Source organism: Sabethes cyaneus, chromosome 1, assembly GCF_943734655.1.
Source record: "Sabethes cyaneus chromosome 1, idSabCyanKW18_F2, whole genome shotgun sequence".
In the NCBI taxonomy this organism is placed as follows: Eukaryota; Metazoa; Arthropoda; class Insecta; order Diptera; family Culicidae; genus Sabethes; species Sabethes cyaneus.
The window spans coordinates 59,580,744-59,605,568 of NC_071353.1; the positions used below are offsets into that span (position 1 = coordinate 59,580,744).

General features: G+C 39.1%; 3 protein-coding genes across 3 annotated transcripts; 1 reads left to right on the plus strand and 2 right to left on the minus strand.

The window, feature by feature from the left end:
- Positions 1-4,126: 4,126 nt before the first annotated feature.
- On the minus strand, positions 4,127-4,910 carry LOC128745369 (ADP-ribosylation factor-like protein 6-interacting protein 4). The gene has a single exon (XM_053842428.1). It carries the CDS (start codon positions 4,779-4,781, stop codon positions 4,209-4,211), a length of 573 nt encoding a protein of 190 aa, XP_053698403.1. The 5' UTR covers positions 4,782-4,910; the 3' UTR covers positions 4,127-4,208.
- Positions 4,911-13,718: 8,808 nt separating this feature from the next.
- On the plus strand, positions 13,719-17,630 carry LOC128745727 (uncharacterized protein K02A2.6-like). Its single transcript, XM_053842807.1, has one exon. It carries the CDS (start codon positions 13,719-13,721, stop codon positions 17,628-17,630), a length of 3,912 nt encoding a protein of 1,303 aa, XP_053698782.1.
- Positions 17,631-20,875: 3,245 nt separating this feature from the next.
- Positions 20,876-24,712, minus strand: LOC128738590 (zinc finger protein 845-like). The gene is made up of 3 exons (XM_053833843.1): positions 24,619-24,712; positions 22,365-24,518; positions 20,876-22,303 (listed from the first exon to the last, which is right to left on the minus strand). The coding sequence occupies exons 1-3, from the start codon at positions 24,657-24,659 to the stop codon at positions 21,136-21,138; spliced, it is 3,363 nt and encodes a 1,120-aa protein (XP_053689818.1). The 5' UTR covers positions 24,660-24,712; the 3' UTR covers positions 20,876-21,135.
- Between the last annotated feature and the right edge of the window lie 113 nt (positions 24,713-24,825).

Here is a 24,825-nt window from a genome sequence, read left to right on the forward strand (position 1 = left end):
TTATAAGATAAATAACGTTACCTACAAATCTAGGTTCTCCCTCAGAAGAATTGATTTGGTTTTTAAGATTAGGAAAAAACTATAGTTAGATATAGTTTTCGATAGTAAAATTTCCGAGATTTCCGATAATAAAATCTTGAGTAATTTTTATATGCATCACAATTATCCCATGCATTTAATTTAAATTATCGACGAAATAAAATATAAAATGGTCGAATAAATACCAAGGGCTATAGCCACCCCTAGAAATGAACGTAGTTTTACCAATGAGAATACGTTAGTAAGTTGCGGAGAAAAAGGTACATAAAGTTTGAAAATCGCGCAGGAGTGGCATTTTTTGTGTAATCGGGTGTAATCGTTTTTCATATATTTCACATAGTCATCACAAAATCAGTATCAAAATAAGTGAAAAAGTCTGAATTTAAAATAAAAAAAAAATGATTTTCTCACAATTTTTAGTCGTTAAAGCCCCTTAAAAGTTTTTATCAAGCGCGCTTTTTTTTTTAATCCTAATCTATTACTATGTTTAAGTACACTGGTGTTTTGGACAGACGGATCAAGACAAAATAACATTGCAGATGCTGGTATAACAGGCCAAGGGATTAACGTATCAGTTTCAACTTTATTTCGAGCAGTAATATATGCAATACTGCGTATCAATCTGCATAAAAAGAAACTACAAAAATGCAAATATCTGTATTTGCTGAGATAGTCAAGCAGCATTGAATGCTTTAAAATCAAAAACTCCCATTTCTAAACTGGTGCGGGAATGCATAAAACTATTGGAAAAACTTTCCTGTCGCAATATGGTCAATCTGTATTGGGTTCCTGGACACCGCGGAATCAAAGGAAACGAAACTGCTGATCAATTGGCAAAGGACCCTTTCTCCATGCAGTTCATAGGACCCGAACCCTTTTTTGGACTCTTATCCTGTGCCCTTAAAATTGAACTTAGGGACTGGGAAAAGCTAACGCTACAGTCTAACTGGAATATAATCTCGAATGTGCGGCAATCAAAACGTTTTGTAAACCTCTTGCTCTTCAATCACAAAAACTATTAAACCATTCAAAATCCGACTTGAGCACATACACCGATAACCGACTTGAGCACATACAAGGACATTCTCCTTGTATCACCTGAAACTCATCAGTAAACTTAATGAAGCTAACCGTCGCTTTTGTAATCATGAGATTGAAAATTCCGAACATTTGTTGTGCGACTGTGTTGCACTAGATTAGAAACGACGTAGATACCTTGAAAAGGAGCTAAAGCCCTGCGATATTTGGAATGCTGCTCCTAATCAGGTGATAAATTTCATACGAAATGCATCACCTGATTGGGATAAATGCCGACAGTAGTAGATGATGAACAATGAATTTGATCAAACCTTGACAGCTCACTGACACGACATGGCATTAATTAAAAGAAGACGCACCAGAATAGATAATGATCGCGGTGGTGAGTCCCCAACACGGAAAAAAGTAAGTACAATTTAGTAACTTGTGGGAGTATTTTTAATCTCGTTTATTTGATTTGACTCGTTTGGGGTAGCTTAAGAGAGCCGTAATTCTTTGTGGGAGTTTATTGATTTCACAACTGAGAAATAAAAGTGTGCTCATCTTGTTTTAGGTCCCCCTACATATGGTATCCCGTACACAAACCTTATTACATTGAGGAAAAATGAGCTGTCATTATTCTGTAAATTTCAAAAACAGGTAGGGGCAAAACGGGGCACGGGACAGTTGCATTAACATGAAGGTTTTAGCAATTGAAGCCAACGATTTTTTCATATAGTACCTAAAGTAATGTTCTTTTTTTTACATTTACATTTACAGCAAAGTTTCGTTAATTGGTGGTTCGTTAATTGGTGGTTCGTTAATTGGGCGGTTCGTTAATTGGGCGTTCGCTAATTGGGCTATGTGACAACTTGAATGTCAAAATTGTATGGAATTTTCGAGTTTAGAATTTTCTAACAACTGTCAGTCGGCCCAATTAGCGAATCAGCTGGAGTGCAGTCGTGGCCCAATTAACGAATTCAGGCTGTATTCATTTACATCATCGGACAACAGGGTCTACATGATAATACTAACCATTACATACGATCAATCAAAATTAATAAAATTATAGATACGATTTCTAAAACAGTTACACGTAATACAAAAATCAAACAAATGATACACATTATTGAATATAGCACACATTGCTCGAATTGGTTCATTTTGACCATAAGCCGTCCGATGAAAAGTTAGGCGTATAAAGTTACTGGATCGTAGAGGTCTCGCAGCTGCATTTATATTCACTTGCGCCAAAATGTTGGGTGCGTTTATTTCACCATAAAGCAATTTAGCGATAAATATAGCACACGTGCAGTTTCTTCTATTAGCCAAGGTATCCATGCTTAATACTACAACGACATTCGTATGGGGGGAGCTCAAACGGGTTAGTCCATGGAAGGAATCGCAATGCTAATCTTATGAACCTTCTTTGTACAGCCTCAATCCTTGTAGACCACGTTGTAGTATAAGGACTCCAAACTACTGCAGCTGTTTCGAGGGTAGACCGAACTAACGAGTAGTAAAGTGATCTCAAACAATAGGGGTCACGGAGATCCTTCCCAATTCTCATGATGATGATTTATAATCATCATAATTCGTAACTTAGGTTTTAGCCGTTTTCGACAGAAAAATTTGAATGTAAAATCGCTTACTTATAAAGTATAAACTTCCCTCCCTTACGGATCTCCGGCTCCTTGAAGCCAATCATGTAAAAAAATTGAAAATGCGGCACGGGCTGGTGCTTGGCAATTTACCCGTAATGGAAAATTCCAAAAAAAGTCATTGTTCTAAGAGTTAGAATATGGGTTTTCCGATATAAACTTATAAAATAGTTATAAACTTTAGGAGATGTCCGAGAAATTTTACACACTTTTTGTCAATTACCTGGTAGTCTGTTCTCTGTGATTCAAGCTCAAAATCTAAGTTTTATAGTTGAACCCCTTGGAATGAGCCTCAAAGCATTTTGACAATGAGATGCCCAGCCCTGTTTCGCCTTGTTTTGATTTTTTATTTAGTTTCGCCTGTTTACAATGCGCCTGATGTGTTTTGAAAACACAGGGGGCTGACATGACGTCACATTTTCGTTGCTCACATGAAAAAGGCGGCAAACGCAAAGCGATTTCACAAAACGAATTTATCTAACCATTTTCACAGTTTCATGTATTTCGCATTAATTGTCTGCCTGAAATTGGCTATGTGATGCTAAAACCTTGACTAAAATCGAACTAAAACTAACAAAATTTAACAATTTATACATCCGACTCGGTTGTCAGCTTGAGCCCATCTATGAAGCTGTCAGCTTGGGCCCGCTCTATGTTGGCTACGTTTTTTTTTTGTATAGGTTGGTATTGGAAGTGTCATTCCCGTGTGAAAACAACGCAGTTTCGCTCTTTACTATCCCCTGTTTACAAAACGATTTGCAAATAAGCCTGTCACTTCATAACAATGCGAGGGGCTAAGCTGCAAATTGTCTTTTGTTTTGATTAAACACTTCTATCGCCTATGCAGGAAAGAGAAAGAAAAACCTTGGAATAACCGCATTGCATACATTTGGGATGACTTGTCGCCACTCTACTATCGCCCATCACTAAAAACTTCTTTTAAATAATTCTAACGATTAAAACAGAAGAAAGGATTCTTGCCAAGGATATTATCAGTCTTTTTAAGGCTGATGGTGTAATAAAACGATTTGTTTACAATTTGCCAGTTGAGTAACAATAAATAATTTTTGTTTCTATAAAGAATTCATAAAGGTATTCGATAAAAAAATTCGATATTGTGGGACCAAAAACTGCTTCCCAAACTGGGCTTTCCGACGAAGTTAATGACTGCTCATTTCCCCTTAAAGCTTCTTTATAATACTTAGGACACCGTCACCATCGATCGGATGCTGCTTCAGCTAAGAGCAGTTTTAATAGGGATCTGCTAAAAAAAGATAGCCATTGGTTTTAAATTCAAACAATGATTATGGATTTTCTTTCACAAATATCAACGAATTACGTCTTGAGGTTTAGAGTAACCAACCTATTTTGGACCCCATCAGCAGCTGTACATAATTTGGACAGTTCCATTTGATTTTGCTGTAAGTGTCCAAATTATGTACAGCTGTTGAGGGGGTCCAAAATACGTTGGTTACCCTACAGTTATTACTTTTAAATCTTAACGTTTAACTCAATAGATTTACGATAAAATTCTGCTCCATCTACGGCTGTAGCCAACCTATTAATTTCATAATGCCTCTCTCTACTGACGCATTCTTCAATAATTTCTCCGTCACCCTTTATCAATCGAGTTCGACCAGTTTCTGGGTCTACAATGCGCCGAACCACAGCTTGTCTTGCTTCATATTGTTCTCTAGTTTCCGGCGCCCGAGCTGTAGTGTCCATCAATTCCAATGGAACTCCACAGTCTTCATCTGAGGCTATTGTGGATGTTTTTCTAGCCATTCGAAGCTCTTTTTTCTGCAATTTACGAAGCTGTTTTTCGGTTTTTCGGGCCATTTTTCGCTGGTGTTTTAAAAGTTTTTTCTCCAGTTTTGCGCTTTTGCGTTCTCGTTTCGCTTCTTTTTCTAGTGACTTTTGCAAATTTAAACGTCCTTTCGTTTTTTTGGGAACGGCTTCTGACTTTTTACGGTGTTTAATTTCAATAGAAGAACAGTTGCTACTGCTATCGCTCGATGGCGAAGCGTGGCGTGAAATTCTCAAAGATGATTTGTCTACTTTCATAACTAGTCAGGTCCAGGTCTGAGCCCAGTTGATATTTGAGATGAATTTAAAAATTCAATCAATCTAGGTTCAATCACGACCAAAACGACGAGAATAAACCGACAAATTTTCAGCATTCAGCAATACACCATTTTGCGAACTGACAAAACAAAACATTGGTGATATTTATGAAGTAGATAAAGATACGTATGAAACTGAAGGGTAAAGAAGCGGCTAACATCTTTTTACCAAGGGAATGCGCCATTAACGAGAGCAGCGAGTACAACATCGAACAATGAAAATCGATGTTTTGCTTTTTTCTTTTTTTTTCTCGCTATGTTACTGCCTAGAGTTAGAGTGACTATATACAGAGTGGCGACAATGTCAAAATTGGAATGATAATTATCTGTCAGTGTCATTCCAATCGAGCAGACAACCTATCCAACGCGTATGCAGGAAAGAGAAAGAAAAACCCAGGATAAACCGCATTGCATACATTTGGGATGACTTGTCGCCACTCTGTATATAGTCACTCTATTACTGCCATTGAAATTTGACACTTTTGGAAGCGTTGACAGCAGCGGGGTGCTATCCTTATCTTAACGAACGGTGTTTGACAGTCGACTTAACGAAGGGCGCTATTTGCAGGAAATGCAGGAAATAGCGCCCGTCTGACAGGTAAATTTGCTGCCAACCTTGTCGAGATGTGCTGAGGATGTTGGCAACAAAAACATGGCACCCATCGCAAGCCCCTGGTTGACAGTTTTGGAAGCGCGATGTTTTCCTCTGTCAAATACATAGCGAGGGATAGCACAGCGCATCCCAGAGCTGCCATAAATACAGATATTGTGCATGCATAAATTTGGGACCCTACCGTTTTCTCCGAAGTATTTGATTTTCTCGGTCTAATCTTTCAAATAAAATAAATAGTTTATCGAGCACTTTAAAATTCAGGAACATTAGTAGAGCCAGAAATCACAGCAACTAAAATAATTGATGGGTTCCAAATTTATGCATGCACAAATATCTGTATTTGTGGCAGCTCTGGCCGCATCCCCTCGCTTTTTACGCTTCCTATCCCTACACGTCCGACACAAAAAGAAAAAACCCGATTTAATCCACCTAGTGGTGAAAGAACCTTTGTTATACGGTCTGCATCTACGTTAACGTTGTGTAGTGCGTTTGTTTACATAATTTTTTTTGGCAATTGAAAAAGTTTACAAAATTTGAACAAAATAGGAGCACTTATAAATTTTGATAGATCCTTTTTTCATGAAATTGCTGAGAAAGTATAAGTAAGTTGTTACTAATTTGAGTAAATGCAAGTAAAAGTAAGTTGTAAGAGGAAATATTATTATTTAACATATACATTGCGTAGTAAAGGTCTAGTTTAAAGGTTTTGAACTATGCATAATTTACTGTAATGCCATTCTAATTGATTCAATAAAGTTTTCATCAATTTTTATTAACCTTCGGTTACTCACGCTGTTGTATTTTGTACAACACGTGTAGATTTTAGAATGCCATATTGTTATAAAGTTACAAATTGATGTTTAACTAACGTATATTTTTCAATAAACTTGTTATGAGCAAAATACCATAATTATTCAATGCATTAATACTTTAAACTGTTGGCAAAATAGATCAGCAAAAACTGACATCACAGAAACGAAGCAATCAGTATGTGAGGTGTACCGCAATAGGCCCCAGCTGGAACTTTCTCTCGTTTCTCCATATGGAAAAATAGTGTCTGTATGCAACAAAACTATCAGCAAAAGTAAAATGTTTTAAATGTATCCGTCTGTCGGTAGTCGAGTAATTTGGGGTCAAAACTAGGATATTTTTATAATCAAAGTTCTACCACAGAGAACAGACATCCAAGCGAAAGGTCCCCACTTGGATAAAACTTATGTCAAATTAGTTGGGAAACTATAGTGATGGTGTCGCTGAAGGCGCAAGAAATTCTACGCTAAACTCACAACAGCTAGCTTCTGGCCAGAGGAGCCAAAGGTTGTCAGAGTGCAAATCAGAAGAATCATTTAGTTGGGAAACTATAGTGGTGGTGACGCTAGCATATTAGGTGATTTTAATTTGAAATTTTATCCAAGAATTCCCAAAAAATTTGTTCCTGAATGGATGTCTGTTCTCTGTGGTTCTACAGTTCCCAAACAAGCAATTATAGAGGTATACTATGTTCAGCAAAGTTGTGCATTTTTACTATTTGTACAACATGAAAAAGTCATACAACAATTACAAAACGAGCTAAAATGGAAAAACTGATTTGACAAATAAATAAGATTTTTCTCTCTTCGCTGAAGAGATAGAAGGTTACTGTCTTCAGCAAAGTTTCTTGTAATAATATACTCTTCAACTTTACAGAACACATCAATGTGTTATATTGAAACTGAAGAAAAATATTTTTTTTATTTCACTTTTAGGGGGATTAATCAAAATTTAAATTCTACCAGACGATAGAGCTTGCAATTTCAAGAAACTCTTCCAAAGGTGCGATAAACCTAAAACCAGGTTTTCCTAGTCAAAACTCTAATGCGCACATTTTTTTGGTTTTGGGCTATTGTCTCCCGCGAGCAACCGTGTTACAAAAGTTGGCGCGAGTGTTCAAGGGTTAATATCTTTTGACCGGCAAAACCAATTCTTCTGAAATTTTGCAGATATATTTGCAGCAATTAAACCTCTAATTTGATGCCAAAAAAATTTAAACTAGATAAATTATCTAAGATGAAATAGTCGAAAATAATTGTAAATTTTAATGTGTTGTATACAATTGCTCATAACTTTTGAATTAAACGTCCAATCAAAAAACAAATCAATAGTGATTTATTAGGCTATATTACCTTTCAAATGAGAATAATAGCGCATAAATCGGTTCAGCCAACTCTGAGAAACAGGCGATCATTTGTACCTAGTCAAAACCGGTTTTTTAAGGCTAACTTTTAAACTGCTTGTCCGTTTTCAATAAAACTTGGTAAAAAGTTTAGTAATAGCAAGAGCTTTCGTTTGGTACTAAGATCGTTCAAATTGGTTGCGTAGTTCCGGAGAAACGCGTATCACGTAGTTTTCACATTTTTGCTTATAACTTTTAAACGAAACGTCAAACAGCAATGCAATTCAATAGTGATATACTAGGCAATAATACCTTTCAAACAAAAGTAAAAGCGGTCAAATCGGTTCAGCCACCTTTGAGAAACAGGCGATAGAAAATTAGCTGTACATACACACATACACACATACACACATACACACACACACACAGACATTGCTCAGTTCGTCGAGCTCTATCGATTGGTATATGTGATTCGGCCCTCCGGGCCTCGGATCAATTTTGTGTTTTTCGACCAATTTCTAAACCTTTGTTATATAGTATAACAAAGGTAAAAAGCAAAAAAGTAATTTTGTTCGAGCGCTTACCAATACCCAAGCAACCAAAAGTTCGAATATTACTTGACACGCGAACTCGAAAGTTCATAATTAGTTCAGATTCAGTTCCGTGGAACTTTCTTGCTGATTAGTAGTGTATATCAAGTATACGTGGAACTAAATGCTTTAAGAAGTGCTGCGAGTACTTCATAGATACTTATCAAAGCTATTAAGATGCTACATGAAGTTCTGAAGTAACTTTAGTTGCTAACAAGTTCTGCGTGCTGCTTTTTTGTTCATATTTCTGGTGATCAAACCAGCAGAACCTGAAACTATTGGAGATTATTTATTTTTATTTCACTTGAATAATTTTAATCCTCGCACATTTCTAATTACAAATATAAATTAGAATGTAATGCTCTTCATTATTGTGTTGTATTATGTAGCATATGCTGTCGGTATCTCAGTACTATAGTTAATTGCCTGGTACCAAACTTTTTGTTCTATAATTAACTCGCGCTGCATAAAGCTGCTGCAAGTTTTAAAACGAACTTTTACTTAACAACTCATTGGCAAAATTCACATCGCTTGTATACGACAAAGGTGACGCAGTGGATCGGTATCCAGCTTTTTACGAGCCATAATGGCGGACGTGTTCGTAATATTTGAACAGTATTTTTGACATTTCCCCAATACATCGCACGTTTTCTTTCCGCGCGTTCACGGTAAAACTAAAGGAATGCACGGAAAGAAAACGTGCGATGTATTAGGGAAATGTCAAAAATGCTGTTTAAATATTACGAACACGTTCGCCATTATGGCTCGTAAAAAGCTGGATAGGTTCACAACGCGGAACACCCGGGTTCAAACCCAACAGCAGGCAAATGCAACGAATATAGAAGTTAGGTAGAAATATAAAAATAGAACATAGAAGTGCTGCTAAATTTGTTTTTTCTTAGTTTTTGACAGTTTATTTCGAAGCTGCTTAGCTTTCTATGCAGTGGACCCAAGACAGCTTGAAAGTTCGGTTAATTACTTAAAAGTGACGCTGCTTAGCAAGTTATAGATTGATATACATAAAGCTGTTTAACCCTTGTTAGACACCATTATTCGAACTCTTGGTTACTTGGGTACACATTCATCCGAGGCTGAAGTTAGAGCGGGCTACTCACAAATACATTTGGTCCGAGGCAAAGTTTGCTATGGGCTAGATTAGAGTGACTATATACAGAGTGGCGACAAGTCATCCCAAATGTAAGCAATGCAGTTTTTCCAAGGTTTTTCTTTCTCTTTCCTGCATACGCGTTGGATAGGTCGTCTGCTCGATTGGAATGACACTGACAGATAATTATCATTACAATTTTGACATTGTCGCACGCCACTCTGTATATAGTCACTCTAGGCTAGATCTATCCAGCTTTTTACGAGCCATAATGGCGGACGTGTTCGTAATATTTGAACAGTATTTTTGACATTTCCCCAATACATCGCACGTTTTCTTTCCGCGCGTTCACGGTAAAACTAAAGGAATGCACGGAAAGAAAACGTGCGATGTATTAGGGAAATGTCAAAAATGCTGTTTAAATATTACGAACACGTTCGCCATTATGGCTCGTAAAAAGCTGGATAGAGCCAAGCCCATGGCAGACAACCATGTTCTCGCCGCCAACATCTCGTGTGTGCGAAAATGAGATAGCAATTCAGCACTGCGTTTCACTCAACTGCCAGCAGTCTGATTTGGGCCCGCTGTCAAATTTTGAGCCCCGGACATGCTGTCGCTGACGTTTACTGCAGCTCGATATAGAGATGTCGATGGGGTGTATCCAGCTTTTTACGCGCTATAATGGCGGACGCTATAAATTGTGTTCGTAATATTCGAACAATCTTTTTGACAACTCTGCATCCATCAAAACTGGACACTTTTCTCATGTACGGCAGTGTTGCTCTTTCTTTCGTTTACGCAAAAGAATGAGAGCAATAGTTTTGTTTACATTTCGCACATTTTTGCTCTCCTTCTTTGACGTAAACGAAAGAAAGAGCACGGTAGTGTTGCAAGAGAAAAGTGCCAGATTTGATGTATGCAGAGTTGTCAAAAAGATTGTTCTCATATTACGAACACAATTTATAGCGGCCATCATTATAGCGCGTAAAAAGCTGGATAGAGCTTTCCAGTTATGTGTGTATTGGTGCTTGAAAATGAGGCAAACAACAACAGTAAACAAAAGAGATATATTCCTTTGCCACCAAGGTAGAGAATGAATTTCGTCTTCCGCTGGCTTAAATACCAGCAAATTTTCAATATATGTGCTTGAATTTAGAACAGGATGAAAAATTTGAGCGAAATATGTGCTCTGCAGTGTAGCAAACGGAGAAACACAACTAGTAATCGCTATTTTTCGGTTTGTTCCTCCAGCATAAGCTGTTCCCCAAAATGAGGTAAACATCATGTATATACACGCGTATTTCGTGTTCGCTAGTGTGGGTGCTTGAGCTGTCAGAAAGCTCTATAGGACGGCTAGATGAGATGTTGGGCTACACGAAAAATGTATGGGAATGACATTGACATCCCAAAAGTATGCAATGTTTATTTTCTTTCTCTTTCCTGCATACGCATTGGATTGGTCGTCTGCTCGATTGGAATGACACTTAAAATTACAGATAATTATCCATAGGACAGGACATGACACGTTGTATCGCAAAAGAGCCAATTTGCTGTCAAAAAAGAGCCAGCTTCCTGATTGGCTGATTTCATGCGTGCAACTGTAGAAACAAAAATTCATAAGGGATGCGCAAAAGTGTTGCTGGAAACTACAGCAAACCCTGAAACAATCAAGTTTTTCACGTTACTAGGTTTTTAAGAGTTTGTTTATCGTGGCGTGTTAACATAAAACAAACTAAATCGAAATGTAAGCATTATTCGATCAGATTGGATCTATTTTTGTGTAATTAGTGATCAACTAGGACAAGTGGCTTCTATCATAAACTGCAGCTGCAATCTTGGAAACAGTTTTCGCTTGCCGTAGTAAATTTTGAAAGGGATTCGTCAAAACAAAAACAAGCAGAAGAAGAAGAAGTCACATGTCCTAGATAATTATCATTCCAATATTGACATAAACCTTTGCACGGTGCCTAACCTCAACTCTAGTTTGACGTTTTTGTGTGTTTTGTTTTGATTCCATTTGTAACCTAATTTTATTGCAACTTGCACTTGTTTGCGTAAACCGGAAATACCCGACTTTTCCGAAGCAGGAAAATGATAACAGTTCTGTACAACATATATTTTTGTCCTTTTTGCAGTTGTTTGCCTCTGGGTCTTGCGAATAAGTAATCAAAACAAACCCCACAACAGTGTCAAACCTGGGAGGAAAAAAACGCATTGACATCTGCGTGCAATGCTTTATTGTCGCCACTCTATAGTCACTCTAAGTGGGGTGAGTAGATATGAATAGAGTGACTATATACCAGGGGGGATCTATTGCTGTCAAATTCCATACATGTGTGCGTTACCGCCTACCCCCTATCATAATGAATGACAGTTCAGGGCATGTTTCTCGTATCTGCTACCAGTGTTGTGAGCGGCGCTGCAATCGCATTTTCAGGCCGTCCATAATTAGTGATTCATTATTTTTATAGGAAAACGTTCCTTTTTGTAGCATCAATTATGCAAGCAAAAGCTCGTCTTGTGTTAAGCCTAGTATCGACCTGAAAAGAAATGGGCAAAAAGATAGGCCAAGAAATGCTGAAGAAAAGATTTTCCGTTTGCGATTTCTTTACCAGTATGCACCTCACAAGAAATATTGTTTTACTTTCAGATGGCGCAGTTTTACATGCTAGTGAATTGAAACGTCACTTTTCCGTACGGAATAATATCCAGCGCAATTATTACCACAAGAAAAAATGACAGATAATTGCTTGCCTTGCAGTTGTCAAAATTTCTTCGGTAAATACCAGGATTTTTTCTTGAGCTGTTTTCTTTTCAGCTGGATACTAGGCTTTACATTTGAAGTGAGCGTATCTCACAATTGCAGATTTATCTTGCTGATTTTGAATCGATAGCTTATATTCTTTGTTGTATTTGCTTATAACTATGTTTAAAAGATGAAAGTCGTGGAAGCAAATAAGTTAATAAAATTTACTCAATCCAAAAAGGCCAAATATGCAAGCGTAAATAACCGAGTGGAATTTTTTTGTACTACCAGCGGAACCAGCGTATTTAGAAAAACAATCTCTTACTCGTTTTATTTTCGTTTGCACATATGCCTTTTTGCAGATTCACGCTTCAAAACGTTCATTATCTGTTTACGCAGATTTCAACGAAAAATTAAAATGAAAAGGTAGATAAACTTTGTTGCAATAAGCATTTACGTCGATGATTTTAGAATTGTTGGTTCATGCCAATATTTTTTTTAATGTCTTGAGTGACACAATTGTTTCTAAATGGTAAACAAAAAGAATAATTTGCACACGTATTGCACAAAAATCCATGCAATGTTATCATTTCGAGTTATTCGCCAAACTCAAAGGTTAGTAGCGGAACCAGGAACCAGCATAGACCAAATCAAAGTGACGTCATCTGGCAGATACTGGCGCCCTTGTTTACAAACAGACCGCAGAGTCCAAAAAAGTTTTAGCTGTTTAAACGGCAAGTTTGTTGTTTAACCCGAGTTTAAACAGCATTAGGACTATATTTAAAGGCCATTATCCCTGTAAAATGTTAAAAAAACACGCTGCATTCGCTATTGCAAATTGCATCAAAAACGTGAAATGCAAGAAATTTGCAGACATATTACAAGTAAAATCTCCGCAACGAGCTGTCAATTACATATATGTCAATTTATTGGGATTGACACTCGCAATAGTTGACATCAATATTTGACAACTCGTCGCTGGAATTTTACTTGCAAGCTGTTAACAAGATTTTTGCATTTCGCGTTTTTAATGCAATTTGCAATATAAACGGAAAGGAAAGTTTTCCAAAATGTAAACAAGGGCGCCAGTATCTGTCAATAGACCAAATCAAGATGACGTCATCTGGCAGATACTGGCGCCCTTGTTTACAAACAGACCGCAGAGTCCAAAAAAGTTTCAGCTGTTAAACGGCAAGTTTGTTGTTTTAAACAGCATTAGGATACATTTAAAACGCCATTATGCCTTTAAAATGTTAAAACACACGCTACATTCGCTATAAACGAAAAGGAAAATTTTCCAAAATGTAAACAAGGGCGTCAGTATCTGTCAATTGATGGTATAATTGTTATGATAGCTTGTACCAATACATACATACATCTGAAATATTACCACCTGTATATACACACGATCTTGATGTTGTTCAATAAAAGAAAATAACTTGACGTTGTAAGCACGCGACTCGTCTACTTATTACATTTTGGCGACGAGAATGGTGATTTTCGATTAAATTCGTGGTAAATCGGTTTAAATACGAATAAAGGAGGGATAAGAGGCATTAGTTGGTTGAATTTCGGAACGGTTCGCGCTGAATAAACGCGGGTGGACGAGTCAGGTGAAGTGGCGGTACATAACCTATAAATAACAAAGTTATTACGCCGCAGTCGTAAAAAAATGGAACCTAAGCCTAGCTTAAAACCGTTCGACGTTTCGGACACTACTTCTATCGTAACACGCTGGACAAAATGGAAGCGATCCCTCGAATTGTTCTTAGATGTCAACTGTATAGCTCTCGCTTCAAGGAAGAGATCATATTTGTTACACTATGCAGGACCTGATGTCCAGGATATTTTCTACAACATTGATGGGCACGACGCGAATCCACCAGCAGGATCCAACGTATATACCGAAGCGATTCGTTTGCTTGATGCTCATTTTGCTCCTCTATCGAACATTCCGTACGAGAGATTTGTGTTCCGACAAATGGCTCAGGAACAGAAGGAAAACATCGAACAATTTATCCAGCGTTTGCGTGATCAAGGAAAGCTCTGCGAATATGGGGCTGCTTTAGAAATCCGAATCACTGAACAAGTATTTGACAAATGCAATTTGGATGATTTACGGGAAGCAATTTTAAAAAAAAGGCTGATGACTGTTCAGGCAATTGCGGAAGAAGGACGCTCCTATGAAACGGTGAAAAAGAATCGGGAAGAAATGAAAAAGCCAGTCGCAGAAAATATGGTTAATGCAATCGGAAAACCGGGCCGAGAAGTGTGCTTTCGCTGCGGTAATGTTGGTCATTACGCTAATGACAGAAAGTGTCCTGCGAAATCCAAAGTTTGTGATAAATGTAACCTAATGGGGCATTTCAGGAAAATGTGTAAGACAAAAAGGCAACAGAAAGCGTCATTCAACCGAGCATCCGGTGGTAATTCAACCAAGAAGCAGATACGCCAGGTAAAAAGTACAGGAAATCAGTCTACAGAAAGTGACACTGAGAGCTCCTCGGATGATGATGTTCAAAATGTTTACGCAGTGAATTCGGTCTCCGGCAAGGTTACTTGTTTCGTTGGAGGTGTGAAAATGGACTGGGTTATCGACTCGGGAGCTCATGCTAACGTAATCAGCAAAAGAACATGGAAGTGGTTAAAAAGTCAAGGTTGCGTAGTCAGTCGGGAGGAAAAATCAAATAAGTCGTTGCGGGTATACGGTGACGGAAAGCTGGAAGTATACAAAACTGTGAAGGCGGATATTGCGACAGGCAAGAAAACAGTACACCATGAAATCTGCGTGGTCGACGTTCGAAAAGGAGCGAATCTTCTCAGTAGACAAACATCCATGGAACTGGGAATTTTAAAAATCTCTGCCGAGGTCTTCAACGTTTCTGAAGCCAAAGAAATGCCAATTGGTAAACTAAAGAATGTGCAAGTTGAGATCAAAGTCGACCGGAGTATTACACCTATCCAACAAGCTTGTAGACGATTACCAATACCGCTAAAGGAAATGGTGGACAGAAAGATAGCAGATCTTTTGGAGCAAGACATCATCGAACCTGCACCGCTAAACATAACGTGGGCATCGCCATTAGTAGTCACACCTAAAGACGGGGGTAAAAGCGTGCGCCTTTGCGTGGATATGAGGAAGGTAAACCAAGCGATTATCCCTCAGAAACATCCTTTGCCAACATTCGACGAAATCGTACCTCATCTGAATGGATGCAAGGTTTTCAGCAAGATAGATCTGGTTAAAGCCTTCCACCAGATAGAACTTGCCCCGAACTCTCGTAACATCACAACTTTCGTAACGCCAGATGCGTATTACCGTTATAAAAGACTGATGTTTGGAATGAGCGTAGCTGCAGAGGTTTTCCAAAGATGCATCGAACGAGTCCTCAAAGGTTTGAAAGGAGTGAAGGTATTTATTGACGATATGCTGGTCTATGGATCGTCACAGAAGGAACACGATATAAATTTGCAAGCTGTGCTAAATCGTCTGAAGGAGCAGGGGCTCACAATAAATGAGGAAAAATGCGAATTCGGAAAGCGATCGGTCGTGTTCATGGGACATACACTATCGGAGAATGGAATTTTACCAACGGAAGAAAAAGTGAGTGCCATACAAAGTTTCCGCCGACCTCAAAACGCAACCGAATTGCGAAGTTTTCTGGGCTTGGCGAATTACGTCGGTCGATTCATTCCCAACTTATCAACAGTTACCGCACCGCTTCGTGCAATGACAACCAAAGGAACTAAATTTCGATGGTCGAAAGAAGCCAAACGAGCATTTACTGAAGTCAAACGAGCATTGACAGATCCTCAACATCTAGCCTTCTACAACCCTCAGTATAAAACAACACTTGTAACAGACGCCAGCGAAAACGGCCTAGGAGCGGTACTCCTGCAAACGTTTAAATCGGTAACACGCCCAGTATGTTATGCTAGTAAGAGTTTGAGTAAAACGGAAAAAAAATATTCAACACTGGACAAAGAAGCTTTGGCGATCGTATGGGCAACGGAGCATTTCGACATGTATTTAAGAGGATTGGAGTTTACCATACTTACTGACCATAAGCCTTTGGTGCACATATTCGGCGATTCATCTACTTTGAACCAGCGGCAGGAACGATGGATTTTGCGGATGCAAGCGTATCGGCAAAAAGTTGTGTATGTGCCTGGTGAAATCAACATCGCTGATCCCCTTTCACGGTTGTGTGAAACCACGGTGAAAACATTTGACAAAGCAGCGGAAGAAATTTTGTGTTCAATTGTGGAAACTAATAAACCAGTTGCTCTAACGATGAGTGAAATAATTCGAAGTTCGCAGGAAGACCAAGTTATACAAAAGATTCGGCGAGCACTGCATAACGATAGCTGGGAAGATGTAATAAAAGGATACGCTCCTTTCAGCGCTGAACTATGCTTTGCGAACGAAGTTTTGCTTCGCAAAAACAAAATAGTCATCCCGCAAAGTCTCCATCAAACGGTATTACAGCTTACACACGTTGGTCATCCTGGGAAAGAAAAAATGAAACGGAGAATAAGAGAAGCAGTCTGGTGGCCAGGTGTAGATGCCGCTGTTGAAAAATTCTGTCGAAACTGCATCGACTGTCAGATGGTGGGACAGAAAAACAAACCCGAACCGCTTCGCATCAAAGAATTACCATCAGCTCCGTGGGTCCATTTAAGCATGGATTTCTTAGGACCACTTCCTAACGGTAAATATATTTTCGTTCTTGTTGACTTATACAGTCGTTTTGTGATTGCAGAGTTCATGACACGTACTACTTCTACGGAGGTAATAAGGTTTTTAAAGCAACTTTTCACTCGTACCGGCCTACCATTTGTTTTAACAGCGGATAACGCGAAGAATTTCTCAAGCCAGGAACTTAAGGATTACTGTGTGGATTTTGGCGTAAAGCTTACACATACAACCCCGTACTGGCCTAGCGCGAACGGGGAAGTAGAACGCCAAAATCGTTCGCTACTAAAGGTGTTGAAAATAAGTCAACAAAATGAATCAAATCTCGAAAATGCTCTACAGGAATATTTGTATATGTACTCGCTTACTCCGCACAGCATAACCGGAATACCACCTGCTACACTAATGTATGGTCGAAGATTTAGAGATCTTATTCCGAACATGCAGCACGAACTTCTTTTTGATGACGAAATGAGAGACCGAGACTTGGCAGCAAAGTACCATGCTAAAGAGTATAGGGACAAACGGGTCGGAGCTCAGGAATCATCGCTAAAAGTGGGCGACGGAGTTTTAGTTAAGAATATGCAGCCGCAAAACAAACTAACACCCGCATTCCTGGCTACTCCTGCTACTGTAATCGACAGATACAGCAACACGGCAACGGTCGAAACAGCGGAAGGTCAAAAGTATAAACGAAATGTTTCTCACCTCAAACGGATCGAGACACCAGGGACAGCAGAGAAAAGTGCTTCATTCAACAACACTAAAAGTCCAGAGCCTAGTGACAACTTCCAAGAACATTCAGCAAATTCACAGACAACTGGACATGATCGTCCTCGCAGAGAAGTGCTATATCCAAAAAGATTCGATGATTACATTTTAGAGTAAAAAAATTATTAATCGTACGTAAAACTCGCTAATTCATTCTTTGATTGAAATAAGGGAGATATGTTATGATAGCTTGTACCAATACATACATACATCTGAAATATTACCACCTGTATATACACACGATCTTGATGTTGTTCAATAAAAGAAAATAACTTGACGTTGTAAGCACGCGACTCGTCTACTTATTACAATAATGATTTGGTCTATTGACGGTATGATGATTTGGTCTATTTCGAGGTACGTTTTTTATACCTAGATAGAATTAACAAAAGGGCGAATGTCGCAAATGTAAACAAAACGGGTGAGAGTTACTTTTTGCTGGCCCAGCGCCCAGCATAGGAAAATCAACCCTCACTCGGTTTGTTTACGCTTGCGACATTCGCCCTTTTGTTAATTCTATCTTCATATATGGGAGCTGTCAGCTTGTTACCCCGTTGGTTACCGCAGATGGTGTTTGGTCCATGACGTTTGTACTGTCATGGACCAAACGACGTGTGATTGATTTCGAGCCAGGGGACTCGCAGCTCTATTTTTGTCTGCTGTAGTTGACAGAAAGTCAAACCCAAACACGCACCGCAATTGTCGTTTGTATTGTTTTGATCCCGATAATGCATTTATCTGATTTTTAGCGTAAATAAAACAAACTAAGAAACTTGTCGGAAGCTACATATGCAGGCAAGAACAGCAAATCGGTGAGAAAAAAAGTAGCAAGAGCGGCATTGAAAATTATGGTCACCTGCCTGCCCCTTCACACGTGAGTTTCACAATTCCTTACCGATAGATCCCCCTGCTATATACAGAGTGGCGACATTGTCAAAATTGGAATGAGAATTATCTATCAGTGTCATTCCAATCGAGCAGACGACCTATCCAACGCGTATGCAGGAAAGAGAAAGAAAAACCTTGGAAAAACCGCATTGCATACATTTGGGATGACTTGTCGCCACTCTGTATCCAGCTTTTTACGAGCCATAATGGCGAACGTGTTCGTAATATTTAAACAGTATTTTTGACATTTCCCTAATACATCGCACGTTTTCTTTCCGTGCATTCCTTTAGTTTTACCGTGAACGCGCGGAAAGAAAACGTGCGATGTATCCAGCTTTTTACGAGCCATAATGGCGGACGTGTTCGTAATATTCGAACAGCATTTTTGACATTTTCCTAATACATCACACGTTTTCTTTCCGCACGTTCACTGTAAAACTAAAGGAATGTACGGAAAGAAAACATGCGATGTATCCAGCTTTTTACGAGCCATAATGGCGAACGTGTTCGTAATATTTAAACAGCATTTTTGACATTTCCCTAATACATCGCACGTTTTCTTTCCGTGCATTCCTTTAGTTTTACCGTGAACGCGCGGAAAGAAAACGTGCGATGTATTGGGGAAATGTCAAAAATACTGTTCAAATATTACGAACACGTCCGCCATTATGGCTCGTAAAAAGCTGGATATAGCACCCCGCTGTCACAAATGTCATTCCCATACATTTTTCATGTAGCCAACATCTCATCTAGCCCATAACAAACTTTGAATCGGACCAAATGTATTTGTGAGTAGCCCGCTCTAACTTCAGCCTCGGATGAATGTGTATTGGTAACCCAAGCAACCAAAAGTTCGAATATTACTTGACACGCGAACTCGAAAGTTCATAATTAGTTCAGATTCAGTTCCGTGGAACTTTCTTGCTGATTAGTAGTGTATATCAAGTATACGTGGAACTAAATGCCTTAAGAAGTGCTGCGAGTACTTCATAGATACTTCAAAGCTATTAGGATGCTACATGAAGTTCTGAAGTAACTTTAGTTGCTAACAAGTTCTGCGTGCTGCTTTTTTGTTTATATTTCTGGTGATCAAACCAGCAGAACCTGAAACTATTGGAGATTAATAATTTTTTATTTCACTTGAATAAATTTAATCCTCGCACATTTCTAATTACAAATATAAATTAGAATGTAATGCTCTTCATTATTGTGTTGTGTTGTGTAGCATATGCTGTCGGTATCTCACTACTATAGTTAATTGCCTGGTTCCAAATTTTATGTTCTATAATTAACTCGCGCTGCATAAAGCTGCTGCAAGTTCTAAAACGAACTTTTACTTAACAACTCATTGGCAAAATTCACATCGCTTGTATACGACAAAGGTGACGCAGTGGATCGGTATAGGTTTACAACGCGGAACACCCGGGTTCAAACCCAACAGCAGGCAAATGCAACGAATATAGAAGTTAGGTAGAAATATAAAAATAGAACATATAGAAGTGCTGCTAAATTTGTTTTTTCTTAGTTTTTGACAGTTTATTTCGAAGCTGCTTAGCGTTCTATGCAGTGGACCCAAGACAGCTTGAAAGTTCGGTTAATTACTTAAAAGTGACGCTGCTTAGCAAGTTATAGATTGATATACATAAAGCTGTTTAACCCTTGTTAGACACCAGTATTCGAACTCTTGGTTACTTGGGAAGCGCTCGAACAAAATTATTTCTTTGCTTTTTTTCTTTTCGTGTCGGACGTGTAGGAAGCGTAAAAAGATGTTAGCCGCATCTTTACCAGGGGTTTGAAACGAACGTCAAATGCATATGATTGCAGCGTAACCGTTTTTTCTGACGTTTCGGTCCGAGTGACGGCTAACGCTTTATTCAATGGAAATTCTAATTGCCGGCGAACTAGTTGAAGGATGCTCTCTTCACTCCTACATGAGAAAGAGATAGCATGATTACATACCCTTGATCTTTACCCTTCAGTTTCATACGGCTGGTATATAGTCACTCTACTTAACCCGTGCTCTATGTTGCGTCTATATCGCGGTTATCTGCTGAACGCGATATCACCGCCGCAATAAGTGAATTTTTTATAAGCGCCGCAAGACAATTTCTTTCTGTTTTTTTAAAAAACTATATGGATGTATGTCGCAATTTCTTTTATTGCTGTTGCAGTTGAAAACTGTAATAATCGACTCGCGACATTCGGTTTCATTCTTGTTCTGTGTGTCGCAACTACGTCGCACGTGGTGCGCTGTACAGCGCATCAATGTGCGATCACAGCGCACCACGTGCGACGTAGTTGCGACACACAGAACAAGAATAAAAGCGAATGTCGCGAGTCGATTATTACGGTTTTCAACTGCAACAGCAATAGTTCTTTTTAAAAAACTTCATGGTTGTATATTTATAAAGGGTTAAGATAAGTCATTGTCAGATCTTACTCAATTTTATTAAGTATTTCGCATGGAGGGAAGAACATAGAATTAAAAGCTAACGAATTATATGTGTTGAATCTAAATTTTTCATAAGTTTCTGTAATAAAATTCTTATCACAAAAAAATAAAATAATTTTGTATGAAAAAAACTCAATAAAAAAATGTTGATGTATGCCGCTATATGATGCGTCATGTAATAATACTAGAAAGATTAAACGCCGCAGTCGAGAATAACTCCACATGGCTGTTCAAACAATTTCATTCAATGATGTATAGATAAACGTTACGATTAATGCGATCCTAGGTTGCGTGTACCGACTCCTGGTGGAAATTACGATCGCGTAGTCGCATGAATGTTCTCGGACAAAAGCTGCAGCTGAAGGTAACCAGTGCAGGATACTGCATCGAATCCTCTGAATGATAACGTTCTTTGTGCGTTTGTAACAACCGGTAGCGATCGTACATCATTCCGCACTCGTCGCAGGGGAAGCGCAATTCGGAAGTGTGCAAACGTTGATGCGTTATCAGCGAACTTGCCTTGGTAAACACCTTTGGACAGTGCTGACATTTAAATCCAACCGAAGTAACTTTTCGGTTTGAGCGGCTCTTGCGTTTAATTAAACACGGTTCGCAATGATGCGGACGTACGTTAGAGTGTGAATGTATGTGTGCCGACCAGTTTTCACGATTTTTGAAAATCGACATACAAGTCGTGCAGCGGCATAGTTTGTACGGTTTAATACACGAAGTTGCAGGAACTATTTTTGAGATTGGAAAGGACTGCGATGGAGAAGATGGAATGAATGGTTTGCTGTCACTTATGGGATCTTGTTTCGGTGTGGTAATATCGCTGCATGTTGGTGATTGTACTGGATTTTTGAGAAGAGCTTCTGTCGGATGAAACTCACTGATATGTCGCTGACAAGACTTCTCTGTCTCAAAGCGCTCACAACAGAGTATACAGATGTAGTCTTTTCGCTTTTTAATTTTAGATTTTTTCAATTCAGGTGTATTTTCTTCTCGCTGACTATAGTTCCGCTCAAAACTATGAACGGTTTTGTGATGGAAAAGTTTATCTCGTTCTCGCAAGAAAATTCTCGGGCAGTAGTCGCAGCTGAACCGTTTCCCGGTGTAAGGAGCATCTTCGGAGTGGTAGCGCTGTTTGTGTATTTGTAATGGACGATTGCGAGCAAACTGAACACCACACTCATCACAAGAAAAGGGCAATTGATTTTGGTGATATATCATGTGATGTTTCAGTGATTTCCGCGTTTTAAAAACTTTTAGACATTTCGGGCACCGATGCAACGTAATTCCAACTCCCAAACGTGGCGTCGACGAAGCACTGGCAGTACATTCCGGTTCATTGGAAGATTCGTTTTCATAAGAATTGTCTAGCGATTGCAGGACATCTTCGGGAATACGTTCCAGAGTGACCACAACATCACGAATTTCCGGTTCACCTTGTCTGAAAGTAAAAATATTTTATAACTTGATACAGCATGGAAATTTTAATACAATAAACCTACATTTCATTGATATCCTCGATATCACTTTTATCGTCAAAGTGTTTGTTGAAATCGTCGTCGAATTGGATGACTTCTTCACCCAAATCATCATCGTCATCATCAATATCTACTTCATCATCGGCTTCTCCCAGGTTCTGGTCAACACTTTCTAATCCGTTGCATTCAATTTCTGGCGCAGGTCGCACCACTGTATTCAATGCAGTAATACCATGAGCGATGCGTTCGTGGATTTTTATATCTTGCTTTCGCACGAAACTGCGCGTACAAAAACGGCACTTAAGCGGCTTGAATTTGCTGTTTTGACCGTGATATTTCATTTTGTGAGCTCTTAAATAGTGCGGTCGATTAAACATGGCCATGCATTCATCGCACCGATATCGTAGCGATCCAGTATGAATGAACGTGTGCTCCTTCATGACGTATTTCTGGGTAAATGTCTTTGGACAATACGGACATTTGTACGGACGCCTGACATTCGAAATTGATCTGGCCGGAACGACTTTCTTTTCCATTCTTGTAGCTAAAGTCGGTGGTAAAGTGAGCAGCACTGGCTTGATGTCCTGTTGTTCGCCCTTTTTCGAATGTTGATCGTCAGAGTGCTCTTTAAGCATAGCAGGTGTCGGAAATTGCTCGCCACAATGTTTGCAGCTAAAGCCCACACTCGGAGAACTGGCTACAACTGGCGTCAAAGGATGAAGCACTTGATCGTCACTGTCATCCCTTGCGGAGTACTCAATAGCTGATAAAGTTTGATCGATTTTTTCTTTTTTAACCTTAATCTCCTTGGAGTGTACCATACGTATGTGAGTCTTTCGGTCAATTTTACGATGGAAAATTCGCGGGCAGAATTTGCAACGATAGCGACAATGAAGAGCCTTACTATTATCGCCATGATACTTGTCCCGATGTTTCTGCAGGTAAAAGCGTCGATCGAAGCGCGATCCGCACTCGTCACACTTGTAAGGCAGCTTGCCCTGGTGATTGAGAATATGCATACGAAGAGTTTGTTTTGATTTGAATATTTTGGGACATAAAGAACACTTTAGAATACCGTCCTTGGGATGCATCAATCCTATATGATCTTCTAATTGTTGTACGCATTGAAAGTTCTTAGTGCACATATTACAGCAGAAACGAGCAGCCGCCGAATCCGTTACCGGACTAGGCGTTGGAGTATTACAAGGTTTCTTTTTTGCTACAGGAGAAACAATGTGTGAGTCCGGTGTTGATACTGTGGCTGATGTAGACCTTTCTTTAGAGATTGCTGGGCTTGGCGTTTCCAATTTATCATTTGGGTTGTACAGATCAGGGTGTCCCATCTTCATATGTTGTGTCCGGTCGCCTTTACGTGGAAACACACGTGGACAAAACTTGCATTTTAAACTCAGCGGAGGATCCTCGGTTGAATTTTTCGAATGGTACTTTTCTTGATGTGCCATCAGAGATTTAACCCGACTGAAGGTAGTTCCGCAATCATTGCAGGCAAAAGGAAGCTTACCAGAATGCAGACGAGTATGTTCCCATAGATTCGCACGGTTTTTGAAACTTCTGGTACATAAATTGCACTTAAAGCGTCGCAACTCATCATCTGGTGTTGAATCTTGCGTATCGCGATCAGCATCGCTTGCTTTGAAGTGCTCAGCGTATGCAGCTAACGTTTCTGCATCTGGTTTTAAATCATTCTCATATGGCTCAAATGCTGTCGGTTCTAAAAGGCTTTCGTTAGACTCTGTATCGTAATTTTTCTGAATGCTAGCGATTTGAAGTAATCCAGGACCTTCTGGATCGCCATCCTGATCTAGTTCGCCATCGTAGTCATCGAAGCTGTTATCATCTTCCATGCTTACATGGTAGTCGGCAATAGCGGCCACCGCCGTCGGTTTAATACCGAGTTGTTTTTCTTCACGTTTCCGGTGAATAAGAACGTCATATCGTTGGCATCGAGTGCGAAACCCTTGAAATTCTTCCAGTGTTATCGAACACATCCAACATATTGACGAAGCATAATCTTCGTCCACTGTTATCTGAATAGTAGTACATTCGTGTATTCTATCGATAAGATCTTGACGCGCTCCTTGTCCGTCTGGGAAAAGAGCTTCCACGTCTATATCCGACAGGCACAAGCGACAATACGTTGACGGATCGCCATTGGGACTAGGCACAATCAAGATGTTATGTGAGCGTTTTACGGAAAAACCAAAACATTCATATTGAAAAATCATGTTGGTAAAAATTAATAATTAACTAAACTTACACTTTTTTCAGCTCGTCCTCGATGGACTCCACGGCTTCCATTACTTATATAGGACACTTATTATTTTTGTGCTTGCGTTGAAATTTCACTGTTTCTTCTCATCCTTTTCATCAGTTTAAATGAGGCCTATATATGACATCTTTCTATATACTTTTGTGCCATATTATTCCACTAAAACCCTACAAAGGCAAAAGTTTGAACGACTGT

Coding starts and splice junctions, on each gene's coding strand:
- LOC128745369 (XM_053842428.1), bottom strand. CDS start 4,781: ATGAAAGTAGACAAATCATCTTTGAGAATTTCACGCCACGCTTCGCCA.
- LOC128745727 (XM_053842807.1), top strand. CDS start 13,719: ATGGAACCTAAGCCTAGCTTAAAACCGTTCGACGTTTCGGACACTACT.
- LOC128738590 (XM_053833843.1), bottom strand. CDS start 24,659: ATGGAAGCCGTGGAGTCCATCGAGGACGAGCTGAAAAAAGT. Junction 24,519..24,618: donor GAGGACGAGCTGAAAAAAGT/GTAAGTTTAGTT, acceptor GATTGTGCCTAG/TCCCAATGGCGATCCGTCAA. Junction 22,304..22,364: donor ATCGAGGATATCAATGAAAT/GTAGGTTTATTG, acceptor TTTTACTTTCAG/ACAAGGTGAACCGGAAATTC.